The sequence below is a fragment of the Pelmatolapia mariae genome, linkage group LG16_19, assembly GCF_036321145.2.
Source record: "Pelmatolapia mariae isolate MD_Pm_ZW linkage group LG16_19, Pm_UMD_F_2, whole genome shotgun sequence".
In the NCBI taxonomy this organism is placed as follows: Eukaryota; Metazoa; Chordata; class Actinopteri; order Cichliformes; family Cichlidae; genus Pelmatolapia; species Pelmatolapia mariae.
The window spans coordinates 26,126,474-26,151,947 of record NC_086241.1 but is presented as its reverse complement, the minus strand read 5'-3'; the positions used below and the strand labels follow the sequence as shown (position 1 = coordinate 26,151,947).

At 39.9% G+C, this 25,474-nt stretch overlaps 1 protein-coding gene across 1 annotated transcript in view; it reads right to left on the bottom strand.

The window, feature by feature from the left end:
- The window catches only part of slc49a4 (solute carrier family 49 member 4), a 46,229-nt gene that overhangs the window by 19,186 nt on the left and 1,569 nt on the right, over positions 1–25,474 (bottom strand). Inside the window, exons 2-6 of the mRNA XM_063497020.1 lie at positions 22,549–22,642; positions 15,561–15,832; positions 14,726–14,855; positions 9,690–9,798; positions 4,302–4,369 (exon numbers count right to left, since the gene is read on the bottom strand). Of these exons, the coding sequence (XP_063353090.1) occupies positions 4,302–4,369; positions 9,690–9,798; positions 14,726–14,855; positions 15,561–15,832; positions 22,549–22,642 (673 nt within the window). The remainder of the gene's footprint in view (positions 1–4,301; positions 4,370–9,689; positions 9,799–14,725; positions 14,856–15,560; positions 15,833–22,548; positions 22,643–25,474) is intronic.

Sequence of the window (25,474 nt, the reverse complement as noted above, 5' to 3'; positions counted from 1 at the left end):
GTGAAAGATGTACCCTTAGGCCCCCTCCTCGATTCAGAGATGGTCTTTCCCTTTTCACGTAAATGGCCTCCTTGACTCCGCGCTCAAACCCTGAGCCCCTGAAACGAGACCCAGGAAGTGGCTACAGGAAGAGGGTGATAGACTGTCTGAAGCAGTTAGAGCAAGACAAGGCTATTGACCGGACCTCATACCACAGGCTGTACCCAGGGGAGTCTACACCAAGTCTGTATGGTTTACCGAAAATACATAAGCAGGGTGCACCTTTAAGACCGATTGTCTGCATGATCAACTCTGTCACCTATAACATCTCCAAGTTTCTGGCTTCGATCCTCAACCCGCTGGTGGGCAGCTCTGAACACCACATCCAGAACACCCTGGATTTTGTTGAGAAGGTGAGAGATGTCATTATGGAGGCAGATGAAACCATGGTCTCGTACGACGTTACATCTCTCTTCACTTGCATCCCAGTCACGGAAGCGTTGGAGGTAGTCCGTAAGAGATTACAGGATGACACCAACCTCAGCAACAGGACCACTCTCAGTATCGACCAAGTGTGTTTGCTTTTGGAACTGTGTCTTCATTCCACCTACTTTACATACCAGGGTCAGTTCTACAGGCAGAAACATGGGTGTGCCATGGGCTCCCTAGTTTCACCCATCGTGGCCAATTTGTACATGGAGGAAGTGGAAAAGAGGGCTTTGCTATCCTACCCTGGAACACCACCAAGCCATTGGTTCAGATATGTGGATGACACCTGGGTGAAAATCAAATCTTAGGACGTACTACATTTCATGGATCACATTGACTTGGTGGACTGACACATCAAATTCACCAGGGAGGATATGAAAAGTGGCAGGTTAGCCTTCTTAGACTGTGAGATTTCCATCAGTAATGGGGGACATCTAAAAGCTGACGTGTACCGTAAACCTACACATACGGATCAGTATCTAAGGTTTGACTCTCATCATCCACTGGAGCACAAACTGGGTGTCATTAGGACGCTACAACACAGAGCGAACACCATCCCCACTGACACAGCGGCCAGGGAGGCAGAAGAACAGCACATCAAGAAGGCCCTGAGTAAATGTGGTTATCCCAGCTGGACTTTTGTCAAAGCTGGAAAGGCACCTAGAGGAAGCTCCAGCCGATAAAGGAGAGAAGGACAACCGCTGCCCAAGCGAAAACCTGTAGTGATCCCATATGTGTCAGGAGTATCGGAGCAGTTGAGACGCATTTTTTCTAAACACCGGGTCTCTGTGGCTTTTAAACCCCAAAACACGCTGCGCCAAAAATTGGTCCACCCCAAGGATCTGGTCCCCCGACACAAACAGAGTAACATAGTGTACGCTGTTAAGTGCCAGGAGGATTGCCAGGATTTATACATCGGGAAAACCAAACAACCTCTGGCGAAGGGGATAGCACAACACAGAAGAGCTACCTCGTCAGGCCAGGACTCTGCAGTCTATTCACACCTACAGGCCAGTGGACAGTCTTTCAATGATGAGGATGTACACATCCTGGACAGGGAGGAACGCTGGTTTGAGCGCGGAGTCAAGGAGGCCATTTATGTGAAAAGGGAAAGACCATCTGCTGAATCGAGGAGGGGGCCTAAGGGTACATCTGTCACCATCTTACAATGCTGTGATTGCAGCCATTCCCCAACTCTCTGTGAATGGTACTCATGGCCATTGATCAGTGGTCTTTGATCAGTGGGTTTTGGTCAGTGGTTGTTGATCAATGGTCATGAGAATTTGCATAATTATGATTAAGGAACTGACCTCCAAGCCCATTATTCCTTCAGTGGGCTTATTTCAGTCATTATGCAAATGTACTGTTAATAAGATTGGGGAAACCTGCAGTCAGCTGAGACTGAAGAAGTCACTTGGATGAGTGACGAAACGTTTCTCCCACAAAACGCTACGTCCAGATGAACAGAATCAACTTTTGGAGGTTTACTTTCCTGGATGATTGAGAATGCATCAAGACATATATAAATAAACCTTTTATATGCACTAAAATCCACATAAAAGCTTTTCATTATCAGTCTCCACAGACTGGTTTCACATTTTCAGAGTGGCCATGGAAAACTAGGCAATAAATATATACAACCAATACACTGTACGTTATATGATGAACTGCTTAAACTAACTGAGGGAACAAGCGATGTGGATTTTTCTGGATTTACAGCAGCGGTTCAACAGGTAGATTAATCATTACCAACTACAGATGAATAAACTTTAACATGGATGGATGAATGGATATCCAGTGTTCACCCTAACCAACCAGAAGACCGTCGGTAAGTGGATGAACTTAAGTTATATTCAGTCGCTTTAACACGATCAAGCCCCAAGACAACCCAACCCAAATCACACAGGAGCGGTTAGAGGAATTTCATTTACCCATCAACTGTTGCATCAAAGAAAGACTAATTATGCATCCACTGACTCTAAGACTATTGCAATCAACACCAATATTTCAACAGCTCTGTTTACATATACTTTCACCTAATGCAGCAAACAGCTTCATTGATTAACAGCGGGAGTTATAGGCTCATTTCCCTGATTACAACTTAAAGAAAACACTGGATCTGCTTGGTAGTGCGGATTGCACCTCAGCCTACAACAAATATACATCTATCAGACACGAATGAGTCCCTTCCTTTTGCAGAGTCCACACTTTGTCTTCATAGCGTGGCTCCCGATCCATCACTGGAGGTGAAGTGGTAGCTGCATTAGCATCAATTTCCCTCGCTCTATTGCAGCATCGCTGCACTCAGATCATATATTAAAAGAGAGCAGATGAGAGAGGAGCAAGAGCAGTTCCTATTTTTACCTCAAATCAACCTTCACTGTTCTTTATGATATTTATTAATTATTAACATTGTTAGAAACAATACAGCCTTGCAAGTGGCAGGTCTACACGCTAACATATAATATGTACGCATAGAGCAAGTGAACAGAGTGATTAGCACAATGAAAAACATTCACAGGCACCACTTTTTAAATATGCCTTTTATATAGAATAGGTGCAACTAAAGTTCTCACGAAGAACACTTGATTATTTCATTGCTTCCTGAATAAAGAAACACTTTGTTCACAAAATCTTTTTGCATTATGTTATGCCATTTGCCAACTGTCCTGCTAGTATTAAAGTACATTAAAATAAATAAAAAAAAAAAATGCACGGGCACTTTATCCAGGTTCCATTTTACCTTTTCTTTTAAATATGCAAATAATGTTCAAGTGGGGTTCAGTGTATCTGCTTAACCTTCATCACCATATAAATCGTTCCCTACTTTTTGGCTTTTGGCAAACATAGCATTGTCTTTTCTCTTGAGATCAATCAACACAAATTCCTTGAATCTATGAGGTGTGTATAGCTTTATGTTCAATTTTATGTTTAAGGAATGAAATGTGTGTTGTTGTCGTTTTGTTTTTTTAAATTCACTGATCATCTCCTGATGCCACAAGTTATTCTGCTTTGGTGGACCTGACACCCAGATAAGGAATGACTGAGTGTCTTATATATATGCAACTCTGTATTCAGATATGTGAATGTGTCAGATTCAGCTGTGAAGAAGGCGTGCAAATGTAAAATGAGGGGTCACAGTAAATGTTTATTTTCTAATTTGACGCCTCACTGATTCTATTGAGTTTTAGTTTGATAAACAGACCGAATGCCATTTAGAATCAGAAACGCTAAAACTAGTTCAGCTCTGGAATCAGCAGACTCACACTTTAACTTAATTAAGTTGTTACACAATGCAAAAGTGACATAATAACATGGATGAGATTGTTGCTTGGTCCATGTAGTTTGGTTGTTTGACAGGTTTATTAGCAGGTGCAGCAGGGACACGTGTTACATATCAGTGGTCTAAACATGGACAGGTCGTTACAGTCTGAACGTGCCCGGGAAGTCTTACACTGTGATCAGTCAATGGTTATGAGTCATTTCCAATGAAAGCCAGTAATATGAGGCTACCAACTGTCACTGTCATGATGGGCTTGACAATAAAAAAAAATTAAAATACATAAATTGTCAAAGTTGCACTGCTCTCAACTGTTTTTCAGCACTTAAGTGATGGAGTGAAGCATCAACCATTATTCTTTCATCCTTGCATGCGTGCGCACATGCAGAGCACACTTAAAGCAACACTTCATGGCAGGTATTTTTGACAGTGTAGCAGACTTGTAATATTTTCACTCATAATGTCAATGCATGTTAAAGTACAGCTTCACTTTTAATCCATATTCAGTAGTCAGAGCGGCACAGACAGACACAAAAAGGGCGGTATAACTCACCGGGCCATTGCCACTCCGAACACACATCCACCAACGGTCGACCAGAAACCAATCCAGCCTGCATCCACCTGTGTTTTTAAAAAAAAAGAGAGAGAAAGAAAGAAAACAAAGGAAAATGAGGTGGTGGTTTGGGAGAGATGGTAGAAGCCAAGAGAAAAGAACAGAAACAGAAAAGCATATACCCTGTTCAACATGCAGTCCATGACTGTGAGGACAGAGCTAGACTGAGAGCAGGCTCTAAGTGCCTGAAGACTGTGAAGGCCTGCCAATCACCGTGTCCGGTAAATTGCCAGGGTTGGCAATGTTGCATGCGTGTATGTGTGCAAAGCTTGCTGTCCTTTTTTTTTTTTTTTTTTTTTTTTTTTTTTTTTTTTATTTACCAGGATGAAAGTCAAAACACACACACACACACACACACACACACACACACACACACACACACACACACACACACACACACACACTTAAAGTCAGAGGAAAGGACGCTTTGACCAAGGGACTGCCACAGAATCAATAACAGGTAAAATACAGCACGCCTCCCTTTCTCTATCACACACACACAGGAAAAGTCTAAGTGCCAATAAATGTGTTTGGTTCTCATAAGTCTTCTATGGACAATAACTTGCATTAAGTCAAATTCAGATGGTAGATCATACAGCGAGGAAGCTGAATCTAAAGCAGGATCTGATGCTTTCTGCTTAATCACACTCTGCACCAATCTGTCAAGAAAGTTCACGATGAAGAAAAGTGGACTATCAAAGTTATTAAATGTAGACGGATTCTAGCTTATAAGTGATGCATGCCAAAATGCCATTATATTTGATCAGAGTTTTGTGTGGGCCAGCCTTCTGTGAAGCAGTGAAGCTCAGTGGAAAGGCACTCATCTCATGTTTGCATAGCCTGAGGCAGCACAGAGAGGTGAACTGTACTCCCCAAGTAAATAACAAAGATCTAAAAATATATATTATAAATCAAAACACCCACAACCCTGTAGCACCTATAATTGCTGTTTATCTTCCATGTAGGCCATGCAGCACTGACGCTAGGATTTTCTATGGTGTATGTCACATCAGTTTGTGCACCAGTTCAGGGAGCTAAACACAAATTGCATGCCAAGCCATTTCAATTCAAAAGATACAAATTACTATGTTTCATGTGTGGGTGGAGAGTTAATTAACTGCAGCATTCTCAGTGCTTGGATCCTTTAAAAGGCCAAGCCTGAAGCTTAATCATGTCTGCTATTTTGTGACTGTGTCAATAAGCTGGCGACGACTGCAGTTAGGATGGAGAAAGCCATATCATGTTAATGTGTTTGTTTCTGTTTTCTCTCTTAATCGCATGTTATAAGCCATTTTAAGCCAATGTCATAAATCAGAATCTCTGAGAAGAAGTGGCATGTTGTGCTAATGCTGAATCTCTTCGTATAATCCTAAAAATCCACAAAGCAGTGTTTAATGCTGAGAAGTGTTTTATGTGAAGGCAGAACATATGTTGTGAAGTTAAAAAGTGCTTCAAAACTCCCACAGTGGTTGTGTATTGGAATTAAAAAAAAGAAAAAAGAAAAGAAAAACTAATCTTACTAAAAGAAGCAGGACACAATCTGCATTCAAATTCTATGCATTCTAAATGGGTCTCCATTAAAAACTGATGAGCTGCAGCACTAAAGCACCCATTTCCAGAGACATACGGATTGTGATGATACTTGATCTGCAGGTTTAGCACATTTCCCCTCTAGAGCTCAAATGGCATCCTTAGCATCGGACGTTTGGCGCTTCCCCTGTGCATCTACCATCCAAATTCCAGAAATACACACCCTTGTTATAATAGAATAGGTGACCATTTTTACTTTTCTCATCCTTTTGCGTTTCGATGGCTCTTGTCCTAGTTTCACCCCAACTCCCACTTCCTACCACAAACAATCACAGTGGAGAGGCACAGAAACTGTGGCGTGATTGCATTTGAAGAGAGCGCCCATTTGCAGGTACAAAATTGAAAAGAATGGCAATTCAACCACTGACATGTGTTTTCGCAAAAGAATAAAAACCAACACACAAATTTTGTTGTCTCAATCTCTTTTTTTGGGTGGCCACACAGCAGAAACCGTGTCAGTATGGAAATATATTGAGAGGCATGACTTGCTGACTTGTATTTGCTCACTGGAAGATACAAGGCCTTGGTGGAGTTTGTCATTTTCTTTCCTCCTGGGGCTTGGGTGATTGTATGTGCACACTATGTTCTAAGAGCTTCAGTAATTTCACACATATTTTTAAGACTCGCATATAAACCAAACAAACATGAAAACGTTCCCTGAGTTTCCTAGTCGGGCTCCAGTCAAATCACCACATGCTGTGTCATTTCCCTGCCAACAGATCCCCGTGTGCCTCTGCCCCTCTTCCAGTCATTTACTCAATCAATCCTTGTAAGTTGTTAAACAACACTTCTAGGTCGTATTTCATGAAGTCATGAAAAAACAGCATGACGACTGAGACCAGAGAGCTGGCTAGGTGCTGTAACAGTCTTTGTCATTTGCAGAGCATGTTTCGTTCGCCTTCATGTTTTATTTCTTTATTAGTTTTTCAGACACTCTGCTGCGGAACAAGAACATGTTTGTATTTCCAATCGACTCTGGGGGAGAGGGGGAAAAAAAGAAAAGAAAAAAAAAAAAAAAAAAAAGGGGACATCAACATTTGTCTAATCCAGTGACAACTGATTGCTCTTACTGCCTCACAGCACTCATGGTCACCTCTCACTCAGACTGGGTGGCTAGCTGATGACAGAAGCATCTTTATTCCAGAAAAGGACCCCGAAGAAGCATGTGTAAGAAAAATGCTGACAGAGATAGAGGGAGGAGGAGGAGAGATGAGGTTAGGTCTTGAAAAGCACCAAGGATAAATGACTGCATGAATCAGCAGCAGAACTGAGTTACCAAATGTGTGCACTATAAAATATGTAAAAAAAATATATAAATTAAAAAAAAATAAATAAAAGAAGAAGTGAAAATAGAATTTGATATACGATGCAGTGAAAAAAAGGATTTGACCCCTTCCTCATTTCTTTTTTGCATATTTGTCACACGTTAAAGATCAAATACATTTTTATTTTAGACAAAAATAATTTTTTAATGTAGTTTTGAATGAGGATTTCATTTATTAATGGGGGGGAAAAAAAAGCTATCCAGACCTATGATAAATCATCTGACTTAACTGAATAAATTTCACCAGCCACACCCAGGCCTGATTAATATCAGACCTGCTGAATCAAGAAATCCATCAAATAGAATCTGTCAAACTGACAAAGTGAAGTAGGCCAAACGATAAAAATTAAAAAAGCAACACATCAAGCCATGATCTAAAGAAACAGCTAAAAAAAACAAAAATTATGCTGGAAACCCCTCCAATGTGTTCGAATAAAAAGAATTACTGAGCAAAATTTCCTCCACAGCAATGTGAAAGACTTATTTCTAGTTTTTGCAAATGACTGAATGCGGTTCTGCTGCCGAGGGTGGCACAACCAGTTATTAGGTTTAGGGGGCAATTACTTTCACATAGGTTTGTTATAACCTTTTTTTACTTAAATTAAATCATCAACTGAATGATGCATTTTGCATCTCATCTGGTTATCTTTGTCTAATATTAACATTTGTTTGATGAGCCATTACATCCAATGTCAACCAGACGTGGATTCAGAAAATGATTGCACAGTAAAGCAAAGGTATAAACATGTGTTTGTGAGTAAACCTGCACCAAAATGAGCAAATTATTGCAAAGCAAGAAGAAATTAACAGGAAGTTGGGAATTTCTCTTTAGCTATTAATGCTTTGTTCATTTAAAAATGGCAGTAAGAGCTGAAGGCAAATGCAAAGAGAAAAGTTTGCACTGAAACAAAAATTCCAGTGCAAATGCATTGGTGCTTGGGGAAAGAAGAAAAAGATCTAATTAGATGAGAGCTTGCATTTTTTTAATGCCTATTTTACTCCCAGCACAGCGTCTGTCTGCGCCGTCTCTGGATGTGAGAGTCAACAAAGCTTAAAACAGACAGAAAAACAAGATAAGCGAGAGCTGCGATTGGGATCTGTGGGTGCATCTTAAGCTAAAACAAAATAAAATGCGGTATTTGCTTTTCCTTAGTTCAACTTGACTTCAATGTCTCCACACCAAAAGAACAAAGCTTCAGTTGCATTCGTACTCCACCACGCACATCGTTTCATTTATTTTTAAGCTCAACTTTTATACCCAAGGGATAGCTCATCTCGCTGCAACATACTTTTTGTGTTTTCAAGTGGCATGGATAAAAAGAATTTAAAAAAAAAATCTTTTTAGAACAAATGAAATCTAAGAACAATTTCGTATGCGCTCTGCTTCCTCTTGACAGAGGTATAATGTAGAGGGTGTGACAAGAAGTGTTTCATCCCCCGCTCTGCTGCGTGTGATCTCCTCTCCAGCAGCACCTGTCTGGCGATAACCTTGAAAAGATGCTTCCTTTGCCTTTTGACATGCTGCTGTGTTGAGACCTGGAAGATGCAAACTATCCAGAGCTTTTTTTCTTCCTCCAAGCTGCACCACTCAAAATTACTCTGTTTTTCTGTCTCAAATTGAAGATGGCTGGCAGGCATGCGGATAGCGATTTGCAATCGATTGTGCCCTTCACAAAAGACGCAGCTATGTGTAGGCTCAATAAGTGCAAAACAGAAAAAGACAGCACCAAATCAAAATATGTGATCATATTTGGTTATTCTTAGGTTTCACATGGGGAGTGACAGTGTGTATTTATTCCTCCATAAGACTGGATTAATACACCCTTGCAAACTGGTTCTTTAGAATTCAAACGTCAGAATTCCTTCCACATCAAAATATACTTCTCAGTCCTGAATATCATCATGTGTTCTATGTGTGTAATGTCATTTCAGTGCATCATCTTGATAATAACAGACCTTACAGTTTACTGGCAGGAAGAATTTCTGAGATATATTTCAAGATGCAACAATGAGAACAAGAGAAAGCACCCCAGCTGTTCGCCCCATTGTTCCACTGAGTGGGCCACATGTGTGAAAAGCTTTTCAAATTATAGACACAGGTGGATGAAAACTGACTACTTACCTAGTCAAATAAGAGAAATACAAAAATTCATACATATTTTTTTGCAGTTTACCCACCTAAAGGGTAACCCAGATGAAAACTAGTCTGTTATGAAGGAAAAATGCTGACCTCGTCTCCACACTTTCCTCAAAAGGCAGTCAAAACACCAGTACTGACCTGTTCTTTCAAAAGGGCACTGGAAAAAAAATGAAATCTGAAGAAACAGCCTCTTACTGAATGCTTTGAGGTACTTCACTTTACTGAAGCTTGTGCAAAGGCAGTATGTCATCCTGAGTGTGCATTTGTGCCATACCTGGCTGACTTTGGCTGGTGTAAGAACCATGTCGAGGACGCCCGACCAGCCAGCAATCACTCCTGTGGGGACTGCATAGGCCAGTGCTATCATCAGGAACCGCAGATTGCTGAAAGAGACATTAAACATGTCAATCACAAGAAAAAAAAAAAACAACAACTATATTATACTCTACATCATCCAGCCTCCAGACAGAAATGTCGGCACATTTGTAGAACCTAACAATGTAATCTTGGGAAAAAGAAAAAGATTTGAGACCAAAAGTGTTTACAGTATGTACTAATTAATGAGAGATACAGTATATGACTGAATGCTACAAGTTAACATGCAGTTATCCAGATCTTTCATATCTTGAAATAAATACAAGGAATCTACAGCATCTGGGTTTATTTCAGTCTTAAAATAAATAAAAAGTATATTAATTAATTGTGTATTGGTGTATTACTCCTACCTCCGCTCTTACTTTAGCAAAAACAGATGATTATCTGATATTTATTCGTGTACCTCTAAAGACTTCTGCATATAAATGTGAGAGCTTGGTCACTTGATTTAATTGAAAGGATATCCTCTGCAGAATCACTGAGGGGTTTATAATTATAATCCAAGCACTAAATGTTACTAATTGCATGAATGCATAATGCCGCCTCCAATTACAGCCTACATCCCAGCAGCAGTGGCCCGAGATGAAACAATGAAAGCAGCATAACATAGTGTGTCTTTCCTGTCCTGTTCATTGATGTCTGGAGGTCTGCCATCAGCTGTCATCCAACCTGACACGCACAGCCACACGCACTAAAGTGCTTCTATCTTTGTCAGGGTACTCACTGACATTAATGCATTCTGTAAATCCTGTGTCTAACATTATATACTTGCCTCCAACACTTGTCCCAGACTAAACTTAATGCTAGCCCCAACTGTAAACGCCCAGCGGTTCATTGAAATTGTGCCAGACAGTGACAACTAGCACAAACTACTCCTGCTACTTGCCAACCTTACTCAATCTTCACTCACAGATTTACTGACCAACATTACTGCAACTTGCTCCTAGTCCACTAAACAGTTGTGAGCGCGCCCCCCACCCCCCACAATGTGATTACACAAACAGATTTTGTCCTCACAACATGGATAATACACAGCACACACAGATACACCACTTTGGCTCATCTCCCTGTGCCTGTCACAACAGAAAATCCATCCCTGTTCAGAGCATAGAGCCAGAGAGATAAGAAGCAACCTGAACACTGATGGGAAGCTGCCAACATTAAGCTAAAGGATCTAAAATAAGGACCAAAAACTCCTACAATGGAAGAGCACAGCTCAGAATTAGGAATTTGAATGATCACTCAGAATACTCTGAATTCTTGGCACTGCACTGTATAGCTTAACAGTGTGTGACATGTACTCGTTCAATGACTCAATTATAAATTTTGTCCATAAGGCAATAAAAATAATGACTGCAACCAGTGACTGCTGTTATAGCTGTGACACTTTCTATCACATGAAAACCTGTTTCAATAGCAAACCTATAAGAGCCTTCCTGCGTTTGCCATCTTACATTTCAGCTACTCTCATGAGAAAATAGTGTAAACACATTTTTACATAGTTGCTGTTAAACTATCTATTGTTATTATTCCACTCTCTAATGAAAGTCAAATCTTTGATACTGTTATGTCTGTCACTGCATAACAGTGTGGTTTAAAGAAAAAAAATGGATTGCTTTTAATTGTAAATTCTGCAAAGACAGCCACTCTTGTTTGCAATTAATCACAAATGTGACGGGTTTGAGGTTATAGTTAACTGCAGGTGAGCCACTAATGTGTGCATTTATTGTTTCATTAGCTGCAAAAGAATGTTTAATTGTTTTAAAAAACTGTTACAATTGCTCAAAATTAAAAGCTACAAATGCATCTTTGATTTGAGGTAAATCCATTTGTAGATAATAACCGTTCATCAGTTTACTAGAATCAAACTGCAGCAGCAGGAATATAAATGCTACAGCAGACATGAGGCTGCAGAGTCTGACACAAGCAGTTTAGCTCACAGTGAACTGTTTGCAAAAGGGCGAAAATTAATAAAGTGTATGTGCATTAATGTATGTGTGCCCGATATACACTCAAAGTTGATCTATTTAGAATATATAACACCTCTCCAATCACATGAAAGTCAAATACAATCACTTGGAACACAAACACCCACACTAATCACCTTCGCCCAGTGAGGTGACATGGTGATTTAAAAATCAGAGCCACATCCTCAACCCAAACAATGTGATTAGAATCACTCAGTGTCTGACAAATGAGGCAGGGCTGGAAGCAGATTCACAGATTGTTTTCTTCTGCTGTTGTTGGTTTATGGACACCGGTAACTCTTACATTTATTCTGCCCCTGCTTTATTATAATGCAGCCAGCATCCTGAACGGTATCAAGCAGGGACATCTGGATAACACTTTGAGGCCGGCATCGCCCATATGCTTCAAATGCTAAACAGACAAAGTTCACGAAAACACACAAACTACAGAGCGAGAACTTGCCAGGACAAACTACCTGTATGGCCAAAGTAGTGTTGCTGTAAACAAATCCACAGTCCTTCCCTTTCCTGACACCGGTGAACCTCACACAATGAATCGCTTTATTGGAAGAATGCTTTGATTATACACGAAAAAACAAACGCCGCCAGTCTCTCAGCTGCAGACGGCTTGTCTCATCTTAAGCAGTATGAAGCGGTTTGGCCTTGGACAGAGTACGTAGGGATAGTCATAAAAGCCCTGTGACAAAGTACTCCCCCTGCTTTTCCTATTAGCACCCTTTTCATTAACCTTGCCACAACAACAGGAAATCAATATCCATGCATTTTTTCCCTCTAAAGATGAGCTTATTTAGACAACCAAATGCAAGCAGGCAGACACCATCTATTGGGTAAGTTTTTTCTCCTTTCCACTTCCTGCTGGGGATGAAATATTTCCAAAGAAGTCTCAAAGCTGCCGGTGTCATCAGCTAAGTGCCATTTGTCCTTGGCAGAACCGGCTGGAGCGCAATGCATCAAAATGACAACTTTCAAAGTGAGTATGACTGGGGTTGGGAGGAAGGGGTCATTAATAGTCAAGCTTTGGCCTGTTTAGTATTACCACACAGGGTGATGAGAATACAATGATAACTTTGCACCATGTGTGGAGACATCCAGGTTTCTAATTAGACTGCTGCTGTGGCAGCAGATGTGAACAGCTGGAAGCACTCGTCAAGCTGAAGATCGTTAACCAGTGCTCGGACCCTGACAGATAAATGGATGAACAGATACATCAATAGATAAGCATCAAGCTTAATGGCAAGTTAGCGGGTACCTGCCATCACTGTGAAGGCTACAAAATGCTGCTATATTATGCAGCGCGACAACTTTATAAGGGGTGCACTATTCAAATCTGCCATCTTGGTATCAGGCCCAATACCAAACAGATCCTGTCCATACAGGACCAATTCCCTGTCTCTATCAGTCTAACTACCAATTACTCCACATGCATTTCCACATGGTGGATTATCAGCTACTCACAGCAAACCCCAGCTTGAAGATACCTAAAAGTGATGCAAAATGATGTTACACAGTGAGGTAAAAGAAGTTTAAACAGATAGCCAAATTCTTTGATCTGCCTGTAATCAGGGTGAGAAACACTACTGAACACAATAGTAAACAGTGAAACCTAAAACATCTGGATAAGTTTCATGGAAAGCTGCAGTGTGGTTAATAAATTACAATTACAGAGTCATATAAGAAGTTAAAATTTCACTAAGTAAAGCTTTAAAGTTGGAGTACTTTCTCAAACTAAGGCAATCATTTTGTCTAACTGCTTTATGAGTGCACAAGGCCACAAAGACTCGAGTCACTTTTCCTGTTACATGCCCAGTCCCCGCAGGACAACTGTACGGCTTGATGTTGCTGGACTGAGATACAACATGTTGCCCAAACAGGTCACTGGAAGCCTGCCTATCACAAGTGGAACAGAAACCCTCACAGCTGGATGGCCTAGTTAAGTTGGCCAGAAACCTCTGCACGTATGAGCATGCACGCATGAATAAAATGTGTCAAAAAACATGTATTAGATACATATGCGATCAAGCTGATATATTTCTGAACTCTTTAATGAGTTAAACCTGTCTGTGCTGGTCAGAGGTCTGTGGAAAGTCTGGCACTGTAGTGAAGCCATTTCTTACTTCAGGGGACCAAGAGTAGCCAACCAAGCTGGGCCAACTTCCTGGCTGCCATCATCCAGCTCTTCTCTTCACCCTTCCCCAGCCTTAATCCGAACTATGGCCACTGCCACAGGCCTCATTTCTTTACAAGCCAGGGCACCGATTCTGGGGCAATGCTGTTTCCTCATGGCCCAGAGGATTACTATTCCCATGGTGGAAAGTTTGAAGACATATAGGGATATGGTGCTGCAAGGTTTATAATAAAGTGTTATTCAATCATTGTTTCTAGATTGCCGTGTAGACCTCGCCTGTACCCTTTCCCAGGGTGGGGGAAGAAAAAGTCCAGAGAGTCAGATCCTCAACATAACAGAACATCTCTCTTCTTCTCCAGCTACATGCATCAGCTGTATTGTAAGTAACTGACCCTCACAGTGTAGATGCAGGGTGATGTCTTTTTTCAACAGTGGCCAGAGCTTAGTGACAAATCTAGAGCGAAGGCTGGAGTTTCTTTGATAACAGGCCAGGCAGATGGTGAGTGTCAAACTGTAACATAAGATTCTGTCACTTTCTGAGACAAGAAGCATACTTTGCATGACCAAAATAGACTGAATGTATCCGCAGAGCAGAATAAATGCTTAAAACAGGCTAACAACTGCTCTCTTAGAGACTGATTTCATACAAAATAGCACCGCACGAAGCCAATTCCAAATACACATCTTTTGTAATCTATTTAAAATCAAGGACATATCAAATTAGGCCTCTTGAATAATGTTTTGAAAGAATGGTCTCAACATCATCTTTCACATGATATTGGACTACCAGAAGACATCATCTATGTGTGCACTGGATTTTACCTAAGAAGTCTGCAGATGCTGCTCCTGTAACTGAGTCTCTGGCTTGCAGCGGCCACGCTGGGAGGCATTGGTGGGCGTGCAGGGAAATAGAGCAGGACTGCTCCAAAAAGCACAGCAATAGCAGCCAACTCTGCCGGAGCACAGCGACGTAGATGAAAAGAGACATACATGTTATTTTCAAAGATGAGACAGTCAGTCCAGTTTGACATTTTACAAAAAAGGTCACAGTGACATCTAGAAGTCCTCTGAAGCCATCCCTGTGATGAACATAATAGCCTACTAGACAAGACTGTAGAATAAATGCATCTAACAAAACGATGCAATCTGACATAGCATCAGTTGATATCACAACTCGTCTCTTAAAATAGCAATGCATTTACTAAAAAGCTCCATTGTAGCCACATTAGTGGGTCGATTTCATTCCATCATATGATAAGTGATACAATATTAGCTTACTTCTTATGTGACTCCTTTATACTTCTGAAAACCTGCAGAACTTTTGATTCACAAAAATGTATCTGCTTTGCCCTTAAGAAATTAATAACAATACTACCTTAGGTTAAACAAAAGCTGCTGCCTCAATCTATTACAGCATGCCTGTTTCTCTTTTCAGCGTGCTTTTAATTTTCTGAATCAGTTAAGCATATCAGCCCTACCAAGCCATTATTCAGAGACGCAGTTATGAAGATTATAATTGGTGTTTTTGGTGTTTGTGCAATATTCTTGGATCCTTTCGCCTGATTGTATTTCTGTCCCTTGACGGGGCTGACATGATGTCGAAATGATGCGATATCGATCCAACTTGCCCTCAGAGGTTCTTGCTTTTTCTTAGTACCTGCATACATTACTAGCTGGATCCTGTCCCGGATGGAGATGTCGGAAACCGCTGCCGAGATCGTGGCTAGTGCCTGGGTGTCATTGGGAGCTGGAACTATCAGAGGTCCCACTATGAATGAAGCGGCGCTTCCAAGGTAGGCGAAGAGTGAGGCCACGGCTGTTGCTGTGGCTCTCTGATCAGGGGCAAACCATGTGGTGGACAGATAGGGGCCGGCGCTCATCATGGTGGGGCCGGCTAAACCATTAAGCAACTGACCTCCATGTATCAACCTGTAAAAGAAAAAAAATGTTCTTATTTAGAACACAAATATATGCCTCATATCAGGATGTGCCAGGAAAACACTTCTCTAATATCCCATTGAAACAAACACAAAACGGCAGCAGCAGAGCATCACCTTCATTATGCCTATTAAGTTCAAAATAAACTAAATAAGGACATAAAGTAATGAGGCATTTCTTTTGAGCATCTAAAGGAAGAATGACAGGCAAGGGAATAAAAATAAAGGCATAATTATCCCAGAGGAGTCAAGTAACCACCTGCCCCTGAAGTTTCTTTCTAACTTCTGCACCTTCAGACTGAATTGTGTGAGACAGATGTATTCTGAGATGTCCCCCGATGCCACCAGAACCCCCACCACCCCACGGCCCCCTCCAGAACTGTCTGACCGAGACAGCCAGCCGCTGGAGACGGCTCACGGCTGATTGATTGTCTGTACGCTCAGTAAAGACACCATTCGTTCAGAGCAGTCCGAGCTGGCTCAGCAGGGAGAGAAAAGGAGAACAGGAGGAAAGGAAAGAGGATGTGAGAGGGGAACACGTGAAAATGTTGGGTTAATTCTGAGCTTATGCCATTAAAAAAATCTTATATAATATTGACTGAAAAAATATTATCAGTTAGGATAGATTTTAGACTAATACTTAATATAAAAAAATACCTTGAATGGCATTTTGTTTGACAAAACCTTTAATTCTAATACTGAACGCTGTCTAAACAATATAGTTTATGCCCGCTTTAGACATAAAGCAGGCATAAACTAGTTTGTTCAGTCTCCAGTGTGCTGACATGTCTCTGCCCTCTAACTCGTTCTAACTTTGGAGTCCACTGCCTCTGGGGTTCACAGATAAATGTGTCACAGCAGAATACAAAGTGCTGTGGTCAGTGACAGGCTGATTGGAGAATAACTTGTTCACCCTCTATCTTCTTCCCACATCTCAGACCTGCTAACATCCCCTCCTACACACCAACACCTCCTAAAATACTCTGTGCCTCATACTTTTTATTCATCCCACCTCTTCTTTCCTTGTTTCTCAGTCTTTATCGCTAACTGGGTATGTTTTCAACACCGACACTGAATAACCTGGTTATCAGAGTCCCCGTTTACACGATTCTGACATCATCGAGCTTCTCTGATCTGGTCATTTGCGTTGGTGCAGACATGTCTTTGACTCCTCCGCATCCAACGTGTGTCATTTCTGTACCGAGTGAGTTAACGCGACAGAATGTGGACGAACCCAATGCCAGGACACTGCTGAATTTACAGCTGTCATTTTCTTCATCTAATTATGTGAGAGGGGAAGTGTGAGCAACAAGCAGTAAGAATTTATCCTCATTATTGGCGTCACACTGTCATTTTCACTTAGGCATGTAGGTATCCTTACATCACTTGTCATTATGTTTTCATTGACTTAACTACAGGATTTCTATCAAAGAGTCTCCCCGTCATTACTTCTTAACTAAACATAAACACCAGATTCAGCAAATGAGGTGTTGACAGAGCAGCCAGAACCAAAAATAAGTGGTCTTCATGCTCTCAAGTAACAAATGTGCTTTTCTATCTACCCTGCTGCATAAAAACCTCTTGAAACATTCAGAAAATGATTTGCAACAACAGAGACTACTTTGGTAGCTCTGCATCTTTGATTTGGCAGATTTTTTGATTTTCGATCTCCCCCGGGATCTAAGCAGGGATCCTTTGCTTGTGTAAATGTGTAAACCACTACACTATGGAGCCACTGGTATAATCTCTGTATGATTAAGGCTTGTGTGTACTGGCAAAAACAAATCTACAACTGCAATAGTTGGCATCTCATTGTGGCCGTCCTCCATTTGGATGGGTCAGTGTCCAAAGATGGCAATGCAGGTAGTACAAAGCAAGCAGGTCTATGAATTAGGCAGCACTATGTGAGCAAAAGCTGACATTTAATTTGTATTTTATGGTAACAACGACATGATTTATGATATGTTCTTGATACATATGACATTTTTTTTTTTACCTACCACATCGAGCCTTTGAGTCAAGCTGGCTGTCTGTCATTGTGTCTGTTGAATTGAAATCGAGAGCTACCCGGAGCCAACTAGCACAACAGTCCCAGTGCCAATCAGGTTTTTGGGCGCACACACTGATTACGGTCTCATTCAGGACTCAAAAGGGTGCAGACAGAGTGGTCCTGTCCACCTGCTGTACTATACATTTTCATTAGATGATTATTATTCCAAACCCGGCACTCTAATCCACTTTCTCCAAAATAACAAAAACAAAACCGACATTTAAAGAGACAAAGATACGCAGCATAATTTACAACAATAACTGTGACCTACAGTGACCTCATTTTGAATCTCACCAACAATCGAAGCAGCTAAACTGTTTTACTTTTATTGCATTTCATGCACAATACAAACCAAATTAAAACTTATTGAATCAACTAATAATCTGAACAATCGATGGTGGCTTTTTAGCACTTCACACCTTTTAAAAAGTTTGACAAAGTTTGGTCAGTAACCAGCCTCGCTGTATTAGATTAGAGAACAGATGAGACTAAAAAAAAAGTGCCTTTAATATGACAGGTGATGAGGACGGATGGTGACTAACACGAGGATGAGCGGTCACATGAGACTGCACTGTGGCTGGCGAAGCAAAGAGAGGGAATAGAGCAGCTTTTTCAACAAGAGATGATTAATCACTATTTATGAACCCTGTCAGGCTGAATCTGATTGAGAATGAGACAAAGAAACCTGCACTACAGCGAAGTCATTTGACTGCTTCTGCTCTGCCTGAGCTGACAGACCAAAATTCAGCCATCACAAAAAGGCCAAACCAATTCCGCCTTGAAAATGGCACCATCGCAATTGTTGGAGTAATACGATGGGATCCACAATTTTTTTTTTTTCTGATGGCCAATCAGACATTGTCGGAGTGAGTCTGAGATCTAACTGATAGACGCTAATCACACAGCTGGTCTGTATTCGAATTCATAACACAGACGGAGATTGAAATAGCAACAGAAACAAGTAGATGCATGAAAAGCCAGGAAAATGAGAAGGGTTTGAAAAAAGAAAAAAAAAAGAAAAATGACCTTTGATTTGAGAGCAGAACTAATCACAGCAAGGTATAATCAGTGACTGCCAATTCAACAGCACTTTTTATCTCCTTGACTGAACCTCACAAAACAAACAAAATCAGGTCTTTTTTAAATGTGGCTTCACAGAAGATCTCGATTAAAAAAAAAAAAAAAAGAAAGAAAGAAAGAAAAAAAAAAGAGAGAAAGTTCCACTTTTCAGTGTTCAAACACTCACAGCTCCCTTTGATTTTCAAAAATGGATCTTAAAACCTCAAAACAAAGAGGCGCCTTACTTCCTCAAGAGGTTATCACAAAAACAAAAAGAGGTAATCGCTTTTTTAAACATGAAAAGGAATCTGGAGCAAACAGATCTGCAGGGGGTTACTGAAGGAATGTCACGGTTTCTAAACCTGGATAGGCGTCCCTTCAAACTATTGTTTGATCCCGCCTGCAATGTCCTTGAACACCATATCCAAACTTCAGGAATCTGAAAAACTTAACTGCTCCATTATGTCCCGATTCACTCTCTAAGGTAATCTACATCATCATCCATCTGATAAGTATCCTCTGCATGACAGGCAGCACATTCATCAGTGACACCCGTCAGTAAACAAAGCCCTTGCATTTTGATCACTACCGCAAAGCAAAGAGTGACCTCTACTGGTGATCCAGCTACATTAAGCTTTGAGTCTCTACAGTTCTATAATAATCCAGTATGCCGTCCATCGCCTTAAGATCTATGACCTATAACATTTAATATGCAAATTAAACTGAACTGTGACACACTAACATTTGCCGTGTGATTCATGTCCTCTTTGCTTTCGCCATCCTATCTTGTTTTCCACTTTGAATGCCGAATCTAAAGAGCTGAAGGCCGCAGAAGAGCAGCATCACTCTCATCGTGGTACGGGTGCACAGCGGGCAGCGTTGACCCTTAAAAACTCTTAGCTCGACCTGAGCGGACATAAAGAATTGATATTTCATGGCTGGATTCAGTAGAGGTGAAATTGAAAGCTTGCTCGTGTGACTGGCTTTTGGACTGAAGTGACACTCGAGCAACAGCGAGAGGCAAGTTGAAAACTTCTAACAATACTGCCCTCGAGCGCGTCCAAAAAGAAGAGGAAGAGCTTGGTATTTTATTCCATTTCCTCTTTACAGTAAAAGCCTTTTGCAACATTAGCGTGGTCAAAATATGTGTGCATGCACGTGCTTTGGGATTTATTTATTTTTTTTAAAATAATTTATGTCAAGTCAAAGTTATGCTTTGTGGAGATGATATTTTTACCTTCAGCTTACAAGATGTGATTAGGTTAAAAACCACTTCAGCTTCACAGTCCAACACTCAACGATCTTAATGCTGTTGTTAAAGTTTAACGATTGAATTTTACACATTAAGTTGAGTTTACATGTCACTGCTGGAGGTATATGAATTTGCAACTGCATTTTCAAACTGCAAAAGAGGAGAGACACCAACCATTACCAGGCAGAGACTAATAAAAATGATAAATAAGAAATATGGAAGTGTAGTATCCAGTATTGCTGCCCTCTAAGAACTGAAAGTCAGGATATAACCAGTCTCTTTTGCATCCGTTTCTTAATAATTTAAATCCACCAACACTTTAGTAGTGAAAAGACATTGGAGTGCTCTTCATTATTCTGAAGTTATGTCTTTAAATTTAGTGCTAAAATAAAAACTTCAGCCCTCTACAGTCTCTCAAACAACAACAACAACAAGAAAAAAAGATTCCATAGATCTGTTTGCAGGCCACGTCCAGATTTAGGTCACTGTCACTCTTTATTGGAGACGTTTTATTTCCTTTTTCTTTTTTTTAAAGGCCATATGGTAGCTTTGCTAAAGCTCACCTTTTACTGCATGAAGACAGATTTCCTGACAAGAAACTCCTTTGCTTTGGTATTTGTCCCTTTTACATAACAGGTAGTTCAAAATGGGAACATCCCTGTCTCAGCATGAGTAATTTGCCACTGAAGACACATTAATAATATTAAGCTTTTAGGTCACACAGTAATCTATCAAAGGTCAGTTTCCCAGATAAGACATCTGCCCACATCTGCACATGGCCCAAATGTATTGCATCTTTCTTTTAAGAGGACTTTGGCTACTCCTGATTTAAGGCTTTAGGGTTATTACAAACAGGCTGACAAAAATACAAAAACTCAATTTTATAATCATAAATGAAAGTTGCAAAGCTTGATATTTCACTGTAAATACTTGTTTGGGACAGACTATCGCCTGGAGATCGTGATTATATCAGTTATTCTCCTTGTACACTGCCAGGAGAATTTCCTGCCTTATTTCTTTCTTTAGGCTGTATCACTATATTAGCAGCTAGGTTTTCTTAGTGCAGCCTCATGAGACAGAAAAAGAGAAACAAATTAATTTATCTGCTCTTTGAAAGCCAAAACTTATTTTAAAAAGCTCCAACTGCATAAAGTGAAAGTGATATGTGACTTATTCCATGGAAATATAATTCTCTTTATTCATTATAACATACTGCCTCATTGTGAAGCCCAACAGGAATCATTACAGAGATTACCACCAGAAATATTCAAGGAAATTAGAATTTAAGGCACTGTATAATTGAAATGCCCTTCTCTGAGCTCTTACCCTTTCTAAAAATGAGAACTCTGAACTCAAGTGAAAATGAGAATGAAAGTGGGAAACTGTTTTCCAGCAACAGCCTGTCAAAATGCTGTCTGATAAGTGAGAAAACTGCCAGCAAAGACACAAAAAGAAGCAAAGCGTCCATGTTGATCTGTCCTTCACAATCACATCCTCTGCCACATAAATAGTCTCATTGTCTTTCTATGCAGTTACAAATCTGCATATCAAGAATGAAAAAGAAGCACGACATCAGCTTGAATCAGTACAAATGTATACATTAAAGACCCTAAGAGGCCACTTTTGTGCAGACATTCATGATTTATTGACTTTAGTAACTCTCTGATTTTTCCTCTAGTGATATCAAGAGGTTGATAATTATTGTTTTGAGTGTTGCGATATGTGACCTTCCATCCCTTCAGTGCAATTCAAAATGTAATTACTTTATTATTCTGTCCAATACTTTTGCTGGTGACCATCTTGGAACATTTAGCAAGCACAAAGTTGACGTGACAACAGAAAATTATGGACCTCTGACATCTGTGCATGTCAACTTGATTAAATGTTACTGATTAAATGATTCATATTTCTTCTTTAAAAAAAAAACAAAAAAAAAAAAAACTGAATGGAAACAATTATATGAAAAAAAGTTTCTGGTTTTTCACGTACTGCCAAATCCCAAATTGTCTAATCTTGTCAAACACATTGCACACATTGGCAAAAAAAAAAAAAAAAAAAAAAAAAAAAAATCACACAACCCCTCAAGGCTAACTCTTCCATGCTCCTAACTTTGGCCAGTAGCTCATTTCATTTTCAATGAAACGCTGTGCAAAGCTGGTCCTAAAATGATTATGGCACTCACTCAGAAAATTTGCCTAAACTGAGTTATGGAGACTATAGAACCTGTATAACTGCAGTGCAGCTCATGAGTCACTTTGCACCGCCTTTCCAAAATCTTTCAAATGATCATCATCACACTTGCATCGTGCCGCCATCTGCTACCTTAATATTTACACGGGCTTCTTACCATCGTCTCAAAGGCTGGCCTGTCAGTGGGATACTTCTTAGAGCTGCTCCTAGCACCATGAAGAGGGTAGAGAGGAGGAGGGATGCTCGCAAACCTGGAATACACAACACACTGCATCAACACCAACATGTAAGAAAAAGTAAAGAGACAGTAGTGAACATGGTAGGGATTTCTCAATTTTTGCTACTACAAAGGATTATTTCTGTTCTTATTGAATTAGTTATCTAACAATAAAAAGAAAAAAAGTAAAAACAAAATCCAGTTTCCTGGAGCTATAAGAGACTATAAAATAAATAAATAGATAATAAGCATAGAATGATAACAGAGGAAAGCAGCAAATTAACACATTTTAAAAATCTGGAACAAATATTTTACATAATTACCTTGACCAAGGAGATTATGTTTTTGGTAGTGTTTGTGTCAGTCTGAGAGCACGAAAAGTTATGAATGAATTCTGATAAAACTCTGAAGGGGTGTAGAGGGGGGTCAGGAAGTACTGCATGAAGATTAAAACATCCTGTCACTGCTGACCTCTGACCTCTCCTTCAAGATCAAAGTGATAATAATGCTACATAGAGCTACTTAAAACCATGTTTCTTACTGCCTTTGTTTGTATGAGGAGCATTTAAGAATTGATGCTGATATATGGGGATTAGGGCTGGGCCATATCATACCGTTCACATTAATACCGGTATAATGTTGGGCAACGATAAGAAAATGAAATATCGCGATAGAAAATGGGTAAAATGCGCATGAGCAGTGCCTTTGTTTTCATATGCACATGGCAGAAAAAGCATGGCGGCGAAGGAGAATGAGAAGGGCGAAAGCGGATCGTCGAATGAAACAGATGAACCAGAATTGGTTTGTAAAAATGCTGCAACTTCAGTGGTGTGGAACTGGTTTGGCTTTCGTCCCTCAGATACACAAAGCACATTTTTTGGTAGAGCATGCAAGCGCATGCACATAAAAAAAAAACAAAAAAAAAAAAAAACAGCTGCTTGTGTAAGTGACAATACATTGATGGGGTTTTTTGCACTAATAAAGTTGTGGAGTTGTAAAGTATTTTGTCTCGTGTCAATTATATCGTTATCGGCAAATTTTCAAATATATATCGTGATAAATATTTTTGGCCATATTGCCCTGCCCTAATTGGGATTCTAAAAATACACATTATTATAATTTGCAGCCAACATTACAACATTACATTTCTCACCTGCCTTTCAAGTTGACAACATGACCCAAAAATCTGTTACAGCTTTAACAAAAGTATTGCCAAGAGAAAGACTAAGCTGCCTGGTTAGTTAGAAATATACTGTAGTGCAATTATTATACAATAAGCTCTAGTTAAACATGCCCACTTATTTATAAATTATCTAAATTATTCATTACATTCTACATAAATACAGTTTTAACAAATAACTGAATGGGATTAGAACGCATTTGGCGAGCATCACTAACCAAGCAACAACAACAAAAATCTTAAAACAGAAAATTCCTTCTTTAATATCACTTGTGTAACAGCAATAGTATGAGAACTGTTTCTTTCACCATTAACTCAAGTCTCATTTCTCAGTTTCATCCACATGACAGCCATTTAGGGAATTATTTGCACTTCCCCATTCTTTTCTGCATGTGAACTACCATTTCTGAACGTTTGATTGACAGGTTCAACTAAATGACTGCTGTGGAAAGAGGATCAACGTATTAACAACATCCTGTGGGGCTGGGTTAGAATACTTAATCAACCCATAATGAAGAAAAAAATAATAATATGGGTCACAACATACTAATAAGGCCTAATGGCGTGTGCAGCATGAGACTTCAATAGCAACAAGCACTTCGATAGATACTGGCTTCTATCACAACCCTCTACTGTATTTTAATATAAATCATGAATACAGACTTTATTGATATCAGTGCAGTTATGAATTCTGCTCATGAGTTAGATTATTTATCAATTCCATTATTGACTCTTGATTGACTTTCTTTGTAGAAACATTAGGACTGTGCAAATTTTGAGCATCAAAGCAAAATAACAGCAAGACTGTATGCTTCACTGCCATGAGTTGGACAAGTTTACAATATACAACCTCATAAAACCATTCTGAGCAGTATCAATGAAAGAAAAAGAGAAGCTTGAAGGTATTCCAATAAACTGGAAAGCTTCCCCACTCATCACACTTCATATCATATAAGCTGATGCTATATTGACTTCCTACTATAATGGCACCTTCATAGACACAGAGGCAGAGAAGCAGTTGTAGTTCTGCATTAAGGTTACATAGAAATAGCTGTCTTTGCAAGGTTTGCCAACAAGAATTAGTTGCAGCAGGTAATCCAAAAATTATTATCTTCATATTTGCTAAATTGTTTCTACCAAACAAAAAAGGCAAATATTTGCCACTTCCAGCTTTTTTGTCATTTATTATTCATGCTCCTCAATTGCTCATCAGTACTTATGAGTGAAAAACAAAACATTCATAATGTTTCTCTTGAGAAGGCTTTAGCTGTACTGAGAAGCTCTCTAAATGAATGCATGCACAACTGTGACCACATTTCCAGTAAATGAAAGAAAAAGCCAGCAACATATTTTAGAGAAATGCTGAAGGCCATCTACCGTAAATGAGACCTGCAAGTTTACAGCTGCATACTTCAATGCACAGTATGCATCTACGTGCTCAAGAGAGTTTGTTGACATGAAGGGCAAGTTAATGATCACCACAACTGATGCTGAAACTCTATAGTTACTTCCATATATTCAGATATTCATTTTAACAGTGTCCTTGTCACTACTGGCACCATGAGATGGTATATGCAGCCCATTCAATTTGCACAGGTAGTCCAGCTACCTGTCTCTTAGCACTGTCTCATGAGTGAGGAGATACCAGGGGAGGGCTGCTACATAGTGGCAGTTGGACAGGGCCAT